General features: G+C 38.5%; 1 protein-coding gene across 4 annotated transcripts in view; it reads left to right on the plus strand.

Annotated features, from left to right (window-relative positions):
* DACH2 (dachshund family transcription factor 2) overlaps positions 1-16,373 on the plus strand; it is a 249,054-nt gene that overhangs the window by 194,162 nt on the left and 38,519 nt on the right. For all 4 annotated transcript variants that reach the window (XM_032702180.1, XM_032702181.1, XM_032702182.1 and 1 more), the window contains exons 6-7: positions 5,370-5,505; positions 7,116-7,196. In XM_032702180.1, coding sequence (XP_032558071.1) covers positions 5,370-5,505; positions 7,116-7,196 — 217 coding nt within the window. The remainder of the gene's footprint in view (positions 1-5,369; positions 5,506-7,115; positions 7,197-16,373) is intronic.

Genomic DNA, 16,373 nt, shown 5'->3' on the forward strand with positions numbered 1-16,373 from the left:
GGCTGTTTCCCAACACCATCTGATTAGCTGCAGTTCTCTGTTTGGCTGAGCAGCTGGCAATTAATGGATTGATAGGAAGTAGTCACGAGGTAATGGGATTAGTGAGTGAACATCTGGTATTAAAATCAGTAAACGTAGGAGAGTTTTTATGATTTCTTAAATTCGGTGGGAAAATAATTGCCAGTTGACTACAACTGAAACAACTCTATGTACACTGTGCAAAAAACCTTGCATTTTAAATGACAAAGTACATATTTTAGGCGAATGACTTCCCGATACACTGCAAAAGATGAATGGGATCCAGCTGGCTTTCAGACACCCAGATCCTATCTTAGTTTTTAGACCAGCTGTTTACCTTGCTCATCTCCAGTTCCTGCAGCAATCAGAGGTACTATAAGTAGCTCGGAAGACCAACAAGTCACCCATAGTTTGTGTGTGCTCATTTCCAGGCTGAAATGATCCAAAATACAAACCAAGCCACTCTTCTCTAGCCCAGAAACAGTGACTGTGACCATCCTGTTTCTTGCTGGCCACTCCCCAGCATCAGTTTGGGTGTAGCAGAGCTCCTACTCACTGTGTCAGGATTATTCTTTTTCTTGGAAAAGCCTAAATTTCAGTTATATGTTGCTTTTCTCCATAATGCTTGAATTAAGGACTGTAAACTTTAGAACACTGTTAAAAATGTACTTGTTATTAGAATTCAAATAGTATCAACTAAGGTCAATTGGAAAGAAATCTGTGTTAGTATTGACTTAAAAAAATGAGTCTTAGCAATTCAGTTCTTTGCTAACTGAGATTGTGAATTGTGTTAACTTTTCTTATTCTTCTCACTCATTGAGGATGGAATTGAGCCAGGGAGGTGGGAACAGCGTGGAATTGTGGTTGGAGGTGAGGGAGGCTGCATCCAGTCTGTTGCTTCTGCTTCACAGACATTTCCAGACAAACCTCCTGGCTTGTAGAATTTGTAACTGTGCTGTCCACTTTGAGAATATGCATGGTGATTTGGCAGTGAATTTGGTAGGGTTCAGCCCATGAACTCTGTTTTTCCAACATGGCCATCAACTCAAAATCTTTCTCCCAATACTTGACAACCCTAATCTAGACCTAAAACCAGCAGAATCCCCATTTTTCCTTCCTTTCCATTTTGTTAGTGAGGGTGAATTCCAATTCTGCTGCCACTGCAGAGCCTTGTAGAGTAGAGCAGCAGCACCTCAATTAAATATGAAATATTGAGATAAATGTCTGAATAAAATATCCAGGATTCAGTCAAACGTCCCAAACCTGCTTGTCAGCAGTGAAATGCCATTAAATCCTCTAGGAACTCATTAATAGATTAACATTTGGAAGAGTAATTACAGCTGCATTAGAACTAAGAATAAAGAAAAATAAAGGAAAATCCAGCAGCATCATTTCTCTAAATTCTTGACATAAAATGAAGATCAATACTATAAAAAAATCAGAGGTAAGGAATTAAGGTCAAGATGATTATGTCAAAAATAGGTATGCTGTTCATATATATTTCAAATAAAACTAGTGTGGATGCAACTGTTATGTAGTGTTTCATATTATTTGTGTGGAATACCACCTCACAGGGGATAGAAAAGGGGATATTGAGGTGAAATCAAGGATGTATCTGGAAATTGGGTGACTTGATGACTTCAGAGCCGTTAACCTAAATCACAACTAAAATTAACAATGTCAAGCTTTGTAGCTACATTTTCTGAGGCTGAGCAAGACACTGATCTTTAGTGAGACAAATATATTACCCTTCAAGAGAATTAAATACTGCAAAAGTCCTTTTACAGAATTTATGTTATAGCTCTGTAAAGGAAAGAAGAAAGATAAGATAAAGTAGGTACTGTAGGTAGATAAATAGGTGAGATCTTGAGAAATGTTTTCATTTTTCATAAAATTCTCACAATATGTACATTTTTTATGTATAATTCATTAAATTATAACCTGGAATATGAATCTTGCAAATTTATGAATAGGAAAAATACAAATGGAGAAAGTATTACTTTTTTTAGGAATGCTTCTCTTTTACTGTGAATTTACCTGATATAGAACCAGACAGGGGAGAATGGAGCCATTTTCAAGAGGAAAAATAATAAAATATACGAAAAGTAGCGAGGTTGTAAAATACATAGATGACAAATAAAATGAAGTCATCAATGTGTAAAAAAAAAAAAAGTTTAGGTTTGAGATTTGCAATTTTCCTATTTAAATACCCTCATTGATTTGTTACAAATACTGTTAACCCTGTGTTTGGAAAATGGTGAGGACATTATCACTTGTGTTCTCATTTGTAATAAAATAGATTAACTTGCTGTGAAATTTTAACTAGGCTGAGACACAACAGTAGCTACCTAATGAACCAGAGCACATTGCTGTTAAGTAGCTAAATAGATGCATACTGATTACAGGACTGAAAAATGGAGCTGTTTACCAGCAAAAGAAGAGTCTGTTCGTAGTGTTATTCATTATGGGAGGGGGAATTCAGCACCACATTTCTACACAAATGTTTAGGCATAGACAATTTCTTGATCCATGTGCAGTCTCACATGGTGATACCTCACCCTCATTTATAGGACAGATGATACAGAGAGAATTTCAGCTCCTTTGTTGCTTATAGGGAAAACTGTGTTTTCCCTGTGTGTGTACATTTGTGTAACTGGTAAAACATTAGATGACATGATCAACCAGTTCTCTTAGAAAGTGATTCACTGTGTGATTAAGAATGACATTATTATTTGACACTTTTATTTCTGCATGAACATTTTGAACCAAGACCCTGAGTTTGAAGGCAAATTCCTCGAAGCAGAGATTGTTTTATAGGGAGAGACAATGGGAAATGCAGTTACCAGAAGGAGCTCGAATACTTTGCTTTTCCAAATCATCAGCTTTTGAATTACTCAAATAACTCCCATTTAAGATGACATATATGGCTGTTTGTGTGATATCTAAGTGTTAATTCATAGTCATATTTGTTCATAGGGTTTTTTTGCAGAACAGTTGGCATGTCCTCTCCTTGGCCATTCATTTTCATGGTTGCAATAGACAATGAAATTTACTTAAACTATGCACTCTTCTGTAAAATTAATCATTTCAAAATGATATCTTAATTGGAAATTGAGTGCTCTTTGTGGTAAAAGGAGAGGAAATAGTGCCAAAGAGGACTGTTAAACTGAAATCCAGGCAAATGAAATTACAGTAGCCTGTTAGCAGGAACCTCTTTGGAAACTATTATTTACAGGAAGCTAAAAGACATATAGGATTTATATGCTCAGGATTGCATGTATAGGATTCATCATGATTTAGGGCAATACTTCTTGGGGTAAGAATGTGACTTTTAAAAGCAATTTAATCAGCAGCCACAGAGAAAGTCCTGTCTCTCTTTTACTCTTCTGTTCATCTCAGCAGCCTCTAAACCCTCTCCTTTGGAAGCTGAGATGAAGAAAGCACAGGAGACTTTTAAGATCACCAGAATTGAGAACTTGTTTGTATAAACCCATTAAGTTTTCAAAATCTGAAAAACTTGTGACTCTGCATAATAGACTCATATATCTGTTAAGTATTAACATTCAAAAATGCCCTGGTTAAAAGTCTCCCTTAGAGATTTATTAGTTATTGTATGTTCATTAAATAACAGATAATGAGTGGAACTGATCCACTGAGGATTAGCAGCTATGTAATAGATACATGTTACATGATTTTGAGGTTCAGTTGTTATTTAAGATACAATAACTATCCTTTTAAACCCACACCCACTGCTTAGGTGGTGTGGTTGGAATAGGGAAATGCCCTCCCAGACTATGAGGAGGATCCAGTCTCACCTTCCCTTTGCGTCACTCTCAAATCTCTCTGTAAATTGAAAGGTGAGTGTGGCCTAAAGAGATGGTTTTAATGGGTAACTGAATATTCTTGTTGATCTTGCTACCAGTGTAATTAATGAATTGCCCCAGTATGTTCCAAACAGCAACTTTTATATCAGATATTTCTAATGGAAAAACTATTAGAAACCACCATTCTCTTCCCAAAGCTACATTATTGATTTAGGATACTGTCTAGCAAACTGCATAAAAAGTTCAGATGCTACTGAGTTTGTTTTCCAAAGCCCACAGTAAATCACCACCAAGCTGCCCAGATTGCACTTTCCTTATGAAACATCTCTAGAACAGGTTAGAAAGGAGGAAAAAAATTTCAGATTACACTGAAATTGTGATTTTTAATGAGGTGGGAGCAAGAAAATCTCCCTTTTTTAGTGAAAGAAAGTAATATTTCAGTTCTGAGTTTCCACAGGGAGCAGTTGATGGTGAGGAGTGGGGACAACTCCAGGCAGTTTTTGGAGTTCTATAAATTCGACCATCTCCTCGTTCATGTCTCTCCCTTGGAACTGCACCTTCAAGGACTTGTAACAGAGGTTTAAAACACAGAAGGGATTCTAAGATAAAAATATCTAGAGTATCTCAGACCAGAAGATTCTCATTTTTTGTTGGTCCTGGGAACAGGAATGAGGGATACTGGAATTTTTGACTAATTCAGAAAAAGTATATGTGTGGAAACACTGAGTTGGAAGGGATCTCAAGTGCTCTTACAATCTCTTGCCTGAAGACAGGATGAATTGTTACTTATACCCCACTTGTCTAACCTGTTCCTACAGATTTTTACTGATGAAAATTCCATGGCATCTTCAAATAATTTACCAGTATAGATACACAGAACGACAGAATTTCATTTTGCTTTTTTTTTTTTAATTTCTTATCCTTTTTTTTTCTCCCTACCTCAAGTGCTGTGTATATTTAAATTAGAGGTTAGTATCAAAGTTTCATGTACAAATATACACACAAGAATTTGCAAGCACACTCTTACTTTGGTTACCCAGTGGTGCTTTTCATGCAAAATTGAAGTTCTTACCAGTGCCTCAGCTTTTATCATTTGTCTGGGTGCTACCCTGGGAAGGTATTGATATAATTTATTTAGATAGAGGTTCTAGTGACTTTACAAGTTTGACTGCATTTTAGTGACAGTTTAACACAACTCTGAGTTGTTCATTTGAAATGTGACTCATATATGCCAATGTTACTACCTGTAGATCAAAAGTAGCTTGTGAAGGCAACATGAAAGAATATTTTGTATGTTCCTATGTGTGAAACAGTTAGAAAATAAAAAGTTACCAACAAAAAAAAAAAGGTGGCAAAAATGATTAGCAAGCTCAGACACAGGTAACTGTGCATCTCTTTAAGATGTGAGTTCTGTTCACTGTTGATCTCGGGAAGACAATTTGTTGTTGTTATTTTAAGCCAACTTCGTTTTTTTCAGTGAAGTCCATGAATTGAATGGCACAGACCTTGTTTTCTTTGTGTTTGAAGGAAAGGATCCAGGACAGCCCCTCTCCAGCCCCGTCCCTGGAGGACAGCCAGCGCCCCGGGAGCCACCCGTCCTCCCACCAGAGCAGCAGCGTGTCCAGCTCCCCGTCCCAGCTGGACAACACCCCCGACAGAATTGGTCAGTGCCCTGCAGCTCACACTCCTCACAGGCATCTCAGCAACTCGGGGAGTTTGTTGAGGCAAATATTTGTTCACTGGGATGCTCAGGAAAGCCCTCACTTGCTAAGAAATAGCCAGCAAGTGCATCGCTGTGGTTTGTTTCATTAAGGTCATGGCTATGCAAAGCCCAGCCCCTCACATTCCTCCTGTGCCGGTCTCTACCCATGTCCAGAAGGCATCACTGTGGCACAACCAGCTCCTCTGCCGTGCCTGGGTGAGGCAGTGCTGCTGAAGGCACCTGGAATTCAAAAAGAGCAAGATATCTTTTTCTTCATATGGATGTGAGGAAAGTCACAGATTATATGATGACTTTCTCATTCCAAAAACCTCCCTGTGCCCACACATTCCCTCATCACCCCGAGGCTGAGGGCTTTCTGATTTTTTGGTGTCCCCAGCACAGCTTTCACAGCCTGTGCACTATTGATCTGCCATTTAAAATGCTAATGCAGTCTCGAGGAAGTTTAGATCCTATTCTTGGTGCTTCCAAGAGGGATCTAGGGCAAGTCAATTAACGTCTCTTCACGTCAGTTTGTGTCAGCACCGTTTTCTTCTCAGGGCCTGGAGCCCATGCAGGCATTGCTGAGCTAGGTGTAAACTGCAGAAGCAGTCCATGTAAGTCAGTGCAGACTTCACTCCCATCCAGTAACCACTCAGCTGCTTCCTGGGATTTTGCAGTTCTGACTCTGGTCCCTGCAGCAGCACCACAGCACAGCTGGCTCTACACAGAGTGGCCAGTGGAACCTGAATTTTTTACCTAAACATGTGCACACACAGGGTAGAGGCTAGAAAGTGGATTCCCCTCAGCTTTTTCAAATCTAAAATAATGCTGGAAGTACGCAGGACAAGATGTAACTTCTGTTGCAGCACTGAAAAAGGGACTTTTGATGTCTCTGTGCCAAGGTTTGGTGCTCAGTGTTGTAAAGATATGTATGTATACTTTCTATTAATATAAATACATAAGTTCTTGCTTTTGCAACTAAAAAAAAAGCTTTCCCTAAAATATGGTGATGAAATTTGTAACAAGTGTCCTCAGTGGAATAACTCTAAAGTCTGTCATTGGTTGATTGCAGAGAAGGAAGTGTTTTAGTCAAATTAAGAAAACAGGAATCTTGAAATTATAAACCTCACACCTCTCACTGATCTTACACATATTAAATAAAGAATTTCCTTGAGCATGACAATGTATTGGGTTTTTACTGTTACTTGTCAATTTGGGGTACAATCTGTCAGTTGGTGGATTTTATTAATCTTGTTGCTTTATAAGTAATTATTAATACTTAAATCCTTAAATGTATTTTTGCCCAAATGGTTTCTGTGAAAGTACTTTTGTAATTAGTTAATTAGAACATTTAATAAGAGATTACATTCCTCTCAGTAGTAAGTTGGGTTCTGTCTTGGTATCTTTGTTTAATCCACTTGAGCAGATTTGCTTTTGCTGCATATTTTACTTGGCTCCAAGTGTTAAAATACCAAAACACTGACCAAGAGGAAATACAATTTAATATTTTCCTTTCTCCTAACAGTTTTTTACTGACAGTGTTATGTAACTGTGCCCTCTGATTCTTGCAGCTATGCTGACCAACAGCAGGGAAGGAGAACTCATTGACCAAGAAACTGGGACCAGCCTAAAAAAAGTACAAAAGGAGAAAGGTAAAATTACAGACTGTTTTCCATCTCGGGCATTTAATTGCCCTTATTATGTGTTTTATTCCTTTTTCTAGTATTCTGCATATGCAATGACATTATATTATTAATTTAAGAGAACTAAGTGCCTAATTGCAATGAATAATGTATCCAGTGAATTTACATGAAAGTGTGAGCAATCAGAACTTCTCTGTTTATATAACATGAGAGTAATATTTTGCTGGTCTTTTGGCTCAATTATTTAAGAAGTTCCTAGCAAATATTTGATTAGTCACATGGTATTGTTTGTTTGCTTCCAGAGGGTGTGTGTGCAGTGCTCTAATGCTGTGGGTGAGGGAAATAAGCCATTTTTTGTGTCTAATAATATTGTATTACCTCTCAAGTGGGAGGTAGCAAGGGAAAAAGTGATGTTTGGCCTGTAGGGATTGTCTGTAGACAGGGATGTGTCTCCTCTGCTGGTTCTCTCTGCAGTCATTGTTGGGTACTGAAGAAGGTGAATACTCAATGTGAGCAGAAGCAGCAGCTGTTTTGTTTCCTTGTAAATATAATAAAAAAAATCAATCCTATTAATAATGACCGGTTCATTCTGGCATTATGTACAGAAAGCACCAGGCAAAATGTGGGCCTGCAAAAAAAAAGGAGATGAGATATAGTTAAAGAAATAAAGGAGAACTGAAGGTAAGTGAATTCTGGATCAATACTACAGTGAGATACACTGAGGGAGATATGAAGGTTTTAGAGTGAAAAAGATGTAAAGGAAAAGAAAGAAAAGAAAGAGGAGGCAAAATAAGCTAAATGTACTTGTAAGTCTGCTGCGAATGTTCATACTTATTGTATCATAAATGAAAACAAACTGATTTATATCATAGTTGAGGTTGTATATAGTTGTATTTTCAGAGAAGAATAAAAAGGCAGGTACAATTTTATGAGCTATTCAGAAGCGAATTTGGAGGCTTTACGTGCCCTGTGGTTCCAGAGTTATATAAAATTATTTGAGGAGCTTCATGATTTTGTACAACAGCTCTGTTCCTTAGAGATCTGTGTCTGATCCAGTCTTGGGTAGGAAGACCCTGAAACCTCCTCCTTATATTTTGTATTTTCACACTCAACTCTCCTTGAAGGCAGAAGAAGCTGTTTTCTATTCACTGGTTTCTCTGGGCATTTAAGCACTTTCCTTATGAACCCCAAAAGAGCCCTTTTGTGCCATTCTGAGATAATTTTCTTTCTGAATCATCATGCTTAAAGCCTTCCCTCTTGACTCCTGTTGACATTTATGGACCAGCACCAGAGGTTACTGTTAACAGCCATACCTTCACTCCTAAGACTTAAAAATTACATTTCTGTGGTAATTACACAGTGAGTATTTAATCTAAATCTGAAAGTGTAGTTGATTTTAATTTTGTTGAACTGTGCCTGGTTTCTTGCCACATGTTCAGTCATTTTTCAGCGAAACAATTCCATATCCTGTGGGGTTCAAAGATGCAAATCGTGTAGTTATTGGTAGTAGCAGTTCTGCCACTCAGGATGGATGAAGGAAGGCACAGTTTAAGAATCTGAAAAGATAATTCAGAAATCCTCAAAAGCGTGAAAATAATTGAACCCCCACCACCTGTGATCCCAATTCCCAAGCTCCTGAGATCACTGAGTATTCTTGTAACAGGGATAAAATCACAAAGATCTGATGCTGACAATTTGTGTACCATAAATCACCTTAAGTTTGAAGTTGTATAGGTTTATTCATTTCCTGGTCTACATTTTTGCATAGTGTTACCTTTCTTTAATTGATTAGGTACTGGGAAATACATCTTTATACATGTGTTAGTTCTGCATGCACTTAGGGCATATTTTCGGGATTAATTTAGTGTTCAGAGACTCACCTGCATCAGAAAAAAGGGCTTCAAAATCATGAGTATGTTTAAGGATAAAATAAAGTTTCTGTTTTTTTGCTTGGTCTGCACAGGTCAAGAACGAAAAATTATTTATTTTTGTCAAGTAAAGATGTGATTTTCAAGTAATCCCCCAGCTCCAGAACCTGAACCTTTCCGTGGCGTTCTAGTGGGAAAAATGCTGAAATTGTAAAGGCACCAACAGTGTACATCCAGCAATTCCAAGCTGATTTTGCATTTGGCAGTGTGACAGACCTGTATTGCTGTAGGAATCTCTGTTTTATAGGATATGGGCACCCAGTAACTGAAGGAAATGCACGAGTAGGACAGTCAGAACTCAGCTCTGAAAGTCCCCAGCCGGTGTGTGCTGGGCCCTTCTGTCACCCCACACCACTGGGGTTATTCCTCAAGGATTTGTCTGACTCCTGCATAGACTCCTTGTTCCCAGTACTATTATTATTCTCTCGTGGGTTATTATTTTGGGCTCTGGTGCTCCTCAGTTATGTTGAATTGTAGAGTCAGATGTGGACAGTCACTGAAGAGTGTGGTCTGTGCTACCTTGCTCTGCAAAAAATATACCTGTAATTTGTATACAGAGCAAGCTTTGTTTTTCCAAACCTGCCATTACTTTTACTAAGGCAAAATATATTTACCATGGAAAAGATTTTCAAAGTTATTAAGAAGGAATGTAGTTAAAATAAAAGTATCAACATTTATTAAGTATGACAAGTAAGCGGTTTATACAACCGTGGCAAACATATGTTTTCACATCTGTTTTGAGTAATATCATCATGATTTTAAAAATGATTTATAGCTCTGCAGGCCATAAAATGCCAGCTTTGCTGTAAGTTGGAAGTTTTCAAACAACAAAGAAATTATTGAAGGCATATATTGAACATGGTTTTGTATTATACACCTTGACATAACTTTAGAAAGCTAAGCTCTCTGTAACGATTAAGATAGCAACAATTAAAAATTAAGTAACTACAATTTATCAGCAGCACTACCCATGTGAAATCTTAGCATAAAAAATGATAAAGATTGTAGTGATTATAGACAAATACTGTGATATCCCTCAGGATACTCAGTTTTTGTTTTCCGTGTCTCATTTTGAGTGATCTCGGCACCAGACAAAAATGTGCCACTTTGTTCTCATCAAATAATTTCAAGGTAATTAGAGCTGAAGAGAATATGCCTTAAAACAGTTTTTCTTTAAAAAACAGTTCATGTGAGGCTGTTCCAATTGCATTGATCTGTTTGCACATGTTGGTGGGGCAGAATTCCTAGAATTGGTTGCTGTCTGGGTGTAGAGAGGTTAGAACCCAGTTACAGCCCATACCTTTAAGCTTTTTGAAGGAGAAACGTCATTAAATCTTAATTACTCTGCATCCTTTCACCATCTTTTTAGGAAATATGGTCAGGGTTAACATTAGAGGACAGCAAAGTCAAACATCTTTATAAGTTTCCAGTTGTTTTGTTTGGGCTTTTTATATTACATACCATGTGAAATGTCTTTAACCATTATGTCACACCAGCATTTTGCCTGTGCATACATGTTGAGGTGTGAGTGAAAACTGTATGAAGAGTAATCTGCACTTTATTTTGGAATCACTAGTGCAAGGAAACAGTTACAAAATCCCCCCCCCTCAGAACACAGCCCCACGTTTTACCTGTACAATTACTCACAGAAACTTCATTTTAAATTCATCTGCTTCAGTATGTATCCCAGAAAAAATCTGTATTGTATGGGAAAGGATTGTGTTTGACAGAGCCCTGTGTAGGCTTTACGGAAACCTCCATGTAAATTCTGGCATTAGGAAGGTGAAATGAGCCAGAAAAGAATTTGGCCGTGCCTTCCAGCTGGATTTAGATGCTGGTACAATTATTCTGTTTGACTGCATGACAAGAAATATTTCAGACTGGAGCAGTAAAAGGCACTGGCCCAGCTCTTGCCACAGTGAAATCAATGAGGATGTTCATGGTGTCTCCAATGGGAACAGTTTAGCCAAAGTCTGATCCTTTGGAACCTGCTCCCCCAACTAATACTGCTGGTTATCCAGACATGGACAATGTGGTCATGTGGGTGTTTGGGTGCTGTGCTCCCTCCTAAGCAAAGCAGAGTAAAATTTCATAGGAAAATGTCATTAATGACCCATATTGTCAGACTTACCCACTGTTCAAGCAGTGTTTGAGTAGAAATAAAGATTATATTTGCAGAGAAAGTGACTTGCTCTGCATTTCCCAGCGATGATGTCCCCTCCTTTAGTCCAGTTATCTGCATCTCCAGACAACAAATCCAGGCTCCAGGGCTGTGTCCCATGTTTCAGTAGATTGCAGTTCCCAACCTCTGCATCTGGCAGCTCTCCCTTCCCTGTTTGTTACAGAACACCTTTCCCTTTATTGCTTCAAGGAGAGGGGAATTTTGCATCATTGCTGTCAGCTGAGTGAAATATTTTCAGCTGGCCATAGAGTACAGTAATGAAAGAATAACAGGATTTATTTATTGTATTTCATTAGCGGAAAAGAGGTTTTATGCTGTTTAAATTAAGCATTGCCAAAGGACCAGGTTACTCAGGATGTGAGGGGAGGGGAACAAGCAGGTGCAGAACACCTGAAACAGCACCAGGCCCTGTGGAGGGGGCTGTGCTCCAGAGAGAGGACTTTCCCAACAATTAATCTGAAAGCATCCAGATGGAGAGGGAAAGGAGTAAGGAAGAGAACAAGGAGCTCAGAGCTGTACCAAGCAGCCTCTATGCAAAGTGTGCGATAGGTGCCAACACTTCAAATGCTCCCCAGGCTGTTCCCTTGACGTATCAATTCTTGCATGTTAAAGATATAAGGAGAAAAAGGCAGCTTTTTTCACAAATGTGTTCATGAGTCTCCTCTTGAGATATATGAAAAACTCCCAAAACTAGAAGTGAAGTTCTGGTTCATTCTGGTTTCTGAGTGTATATGTTAGAGACCCCGGGGTCGTTTCATCAGCAGTGGATGCAATAATGCACAAGTTTAAGGGTTGCAAGGGTTTCTTTTTCCTAAAACCTTAAGTGACATACACAGTGGAAATGAGAATAATTCAAAGATATTTTTACATTTTCTATGCACTGATAATACTGAAGTATAAGCAGCCGAGTGCTCTGTTTGGGGTAAAGGCATTTTCCACATTTTTTTGTTGTTAAATTTAACCTACACGTGAACTGACAACTGTTAAAATGGTGGCCTAAGAGTAATTTGATCTTTTGTCAGTCAAAAAAAACCAAACCCCAAACCTGTGAAAGCAAGGCAAACTCTATTAACATTTAGAGTCACAAAATGTAAATAGACATTAAAAGTAAAGCTTTAATTTTTAAAGTGTCTGGACTCATATAAATATGATTGTGTGCATAACCATTGCTGAAAGGTTTATAAATATGAGGGCAATTAGGCAAGAGATGTTAGTGAAGTGCTCCAAGGTCACACCTTTTACATTAGGGTTATATTAGACCTTTATTTGCAGAATTATTTTATGAATGCATCTTTTCTGAAGAGTAAAATACCTGCTTCATAGTTATCTTGGCACATGGACCAAGGCAGTTTCTTACATTGATATGCAATTTATTAATATGTTTTATGTAGTAGATTTCAGTCATGTATTGCTTTCTAAACACTACATATTATGAGTCTATATAAACATGGTGAAAAATGAAATTTTCTTTACTGAAAAGGCTTTGGATGAAATTTTTTAGTAAGGTTATTCATGTGTACAGTAAAATGGGCAAATAAGAGGGAATTAAGGTAGCCATTCTCCAAAGTCAGGTTGTCTCTTCTGAGTTACCATTCCCACTTTTCATCCAATGCTGTAATTTTTTTTTTATTTAAGTCCATCTTACTGAACTATATCAGATTTGAAAAGCATGAGAAGAGGAGAAAAATTGCTGATTGGCACCCAGTGACCTAAGAAAGGTTTTGGATTAGGCCCAGAAACCTTTTCCTAAGAGTTAGTACTGGTATTAAAGCTGACCCTTTGAATTCCCTGCTTGCTGATGCCTCTGTTGCAAAGTCATTAACCTGAGACCTGCAGTTGGTGACATTCTTAATGTCTGTGAGTTATTTAATAAGTTTGCCTTCAGTCCTCATTATGAGCAGTAAGATCTGAAAAATATGCATCCTGAGAGGTTGCTGAATGTTTTTCTCATGTTACAGAAATCCTGGAGATCTTGGGGAAAGCACTGACAGGGGTTCAGCCTCCCCGGCCTGTGCTCTGAGAAGCACCAAACCTGCTCCTGGGAAACTTTACTCCTGTGTTTGTGTGTCCAAACCATACCTACATATAGGGAAGAAAGAGGTTCTTCTCTATTTGAACCCATCCAGTAAACAGACTGTCACCACTTGAAGTGGTTTTTTGTACAGGCAGTGAGTGTTACTGGAAAACCACGTCATTTCTAGCAAGGACACCAAAACCTGCCATCAGACACTTCTTCACTAGGAAACTGCTTAAGAGCCAGCCATTTCTACTTTCCAAACAGGTGTTTGTTATAGGAAGCAACATTTTTGGCCTGTCTCATGCATTTGGTTTAAGCCAAAGCAAGGGAACAGATAAAACTTTAAATTAGCATCAAAACTTATAAATTGGTTATTTGGAAAGTTTGGCTCTATTTCTGACCAAGGAAGACCTTCAGGAAATTCATAGAAGTTGCACTTCATAAAAGACAGTTGTCTTTTCTAAGGTTTACTAACATGGAGCTAGGCTTTAGAGTTAGCTAGGCTTTAGAGTTTGTCCCCTTGCCCACAGCTGGATGTTCCAGATCAGTGAAACACAATGCTCATGGTTGTGACAGCATGAGCTGTTGTGACAGCTCCTGTTGAGGAGCAAATCCAGCACTGGTGGATAGTATTTTGTGTAGCATTTTTTTTGTATTCAGGACTTTTTTCTAGTTTGATCTTGAATATCTAAGATCACTCTGTGGACTGTGTCTTCCTCTGGTGTAATAGTCACCTAAAAGTGACAATTAAGGGTGCTCTCTTCCCTGTTGAAGAGGATTTGCTGCTCAGAGGCTTCTGGAGACTGAAAGATTAAGACAAAACCATATATTAATGTACATCTCTAAACTGTTTATGTATGTGCTGCCTTAGAACAAATAGTGCTGATAATAAAAAGTAAAAAGTCCTTAGTGGACATAGAAGGTAGTGAACTAACCTCAAACTGGAAATAGAAAATTATTACCCCCTGGAAATAGATGTGTAGTCATGAAACTAGAATAAGTGTGCTCTTCATTACATTTCAGACATTGTGTTGAATTCCATCAATAAAGTTACCTGATTTCTTGTTAGCAGAGCTGAGACGACCCATATGCTGATCTCAGAAGCCACTGGGGCTGCAGAAGAGGGAAATCAGGTTTCATGTTTGATTGTTGGGGCAGAGGACACCCCTACAGCACTTTGTACTGTGCATGGTATTTGTTTAGTACAGCCACAGTCGTTCCTGGGGAGGGACAGTTCTGGCAGGAGCTTTTTCATGTTGCCAGCTGTACTTTGGAAATTCACAATTGTACCTGAAAGAACGGGAGCCCACAATAGTAATCAATCAGTATCACTTCAGCTATTTTAAAAGAAGGACTTTATTTTGAAGAAAAATGGCCCGTTTTCAGTTCTTCCCATGATTGGTTTTTTTTCTAGACTCTGTTCAGGTTTTTCTAGACTGTGTTCAAGTTTTTTTTCTATTCATGTTAGTGACAGGACAAGGGGGAATGGCTTTAAACTGACAGAGGGCAGGGTTAGATTGGATATTAGGAAGAAATTCTTCCCTGTGAGGGGGGTGAGGCCCTGACACAGGTTGCCCAGAGAAGCTGTGGCTGCCCCTGGATCCCTGCAAGTGTCCAAGGCCAGGTTGGATGGGGCTTGGAGCAACCTGGGCTAGTGGAAGGTGTCCCTGCCCATGGCAGGGGGTGGAACAGGATGGATTTTAAGGTCCCTTCTAACCCAAACCATCCCATGATTCTGTGAAATAGCAGAATGAGAATAACCAGGAGGACATAATCCTTTTTACACAAATGGAAGTATTTTATCAGTACCTGTGTGAGCCAGCTGGTCAGTGCTGGGAAGAGCCCACAGGAGAGGCTGCCTGGGTCATCCTTCACCAGACTGGGAGGAGAATGCTTACATTTGCTGAAGATTCCCAGCTCTGAATATCCTTCTTATGTCAGGTACTCTAGGATTGATAAAAAAGATGGAAGGAGAGACACTTGTGAATTCTGAAACTGGATGAAAGTACAAAGCTAGAGAGACAGTGATTATCCCAATACAAAATTCCCCAACACACTTCTCTGGTCATGCTTGGCCATTTCATGTCGGTCTCAAAATACCAACTGATTTATTTTTTTTCTTTTATTTTGTAGTCAGTATGACAGTAGTTTCCCAAGCAGATTTTTCTTCTAGTTGACAGAATATGACAGGCTATAACAAGTAGTTTAATAAATAAAATCCTACTTCCAGGTGTATTCTGAGATGTTATAATCTATAAAACATGGTATAGTTTTGAATCTCTCTCTTTTACCCGTCACTGGGACTGCTGTGTGATATTTTGATGACTTGACTTGGCTTGTGTGAATTTGCTGACATATCCCGTGGCTTATTCGGGTGCGTGTTGTCAGGGAGGGGATACAGAGCTGTAAAAATTTTCATGACAGTTCAGTGGAGAGCCTCTCCTGGTGTGGTGGAAGATGCCTTTTTGATGCAGAATATGTTGGATGATGGAGCATCTCTGGTAGATGGCTGAGCTGGAGCAGAAAATGGAATATGTGTGTGCACACGTGCCTACTCACAGAGGTCATGAAATAGGATCTGTTCAGAAAATAACGTGTTATTTATGCATCTGCCACCTCTGGAGACTTTTTAGATGCTATCAATTAGGAGACTGGCCTGTATTTGTTATTGTTGCCTTGTTTTTTGTTGGTTTTAAAACCTAGAAAGTGATTGTAATGAAGGTGCCCTCCAGGCAAAGTGTGGAGAAATTCACATATTAAAGGAGGAGTCGCCATAGCTGCTGTTTGACTTTTGACATTTTTGTCGTATTGCCTCCAGCATTACAGGCAGAAGGGGTTTAGGTAGAAAGGAGAGCTTGAAATTGCTCTATAAACCCAGTATATTTATATTTACTGAATTTTCTTTTAACTGATATAAAGAAAGCATAATATTTTTGTACAGTCACCAGGAGTAATAATAATGATAATAACAATTCTATCGTGACATAATTTCTCTCTTTGTATGAAGCTTTTGAAATTTAAAAAAAAAACAACCAAAACCAACCAACCAATATTCAAAA

Source organism: Chiroxiphia lanceolata, chromosome 14 (assembly GCF_009829145.1).
Source record: "Chiroxiphia lanceolata isolate bChiLan1 chromosome 14, bChiLan1.pri, whole genome shotgun sequence".
NCBI lineage: Eukaryota > Metazoa > Chordata > Aves > Passeriformes > Pipridae > Chiroxiphia > Chiroxiphia lanceolata.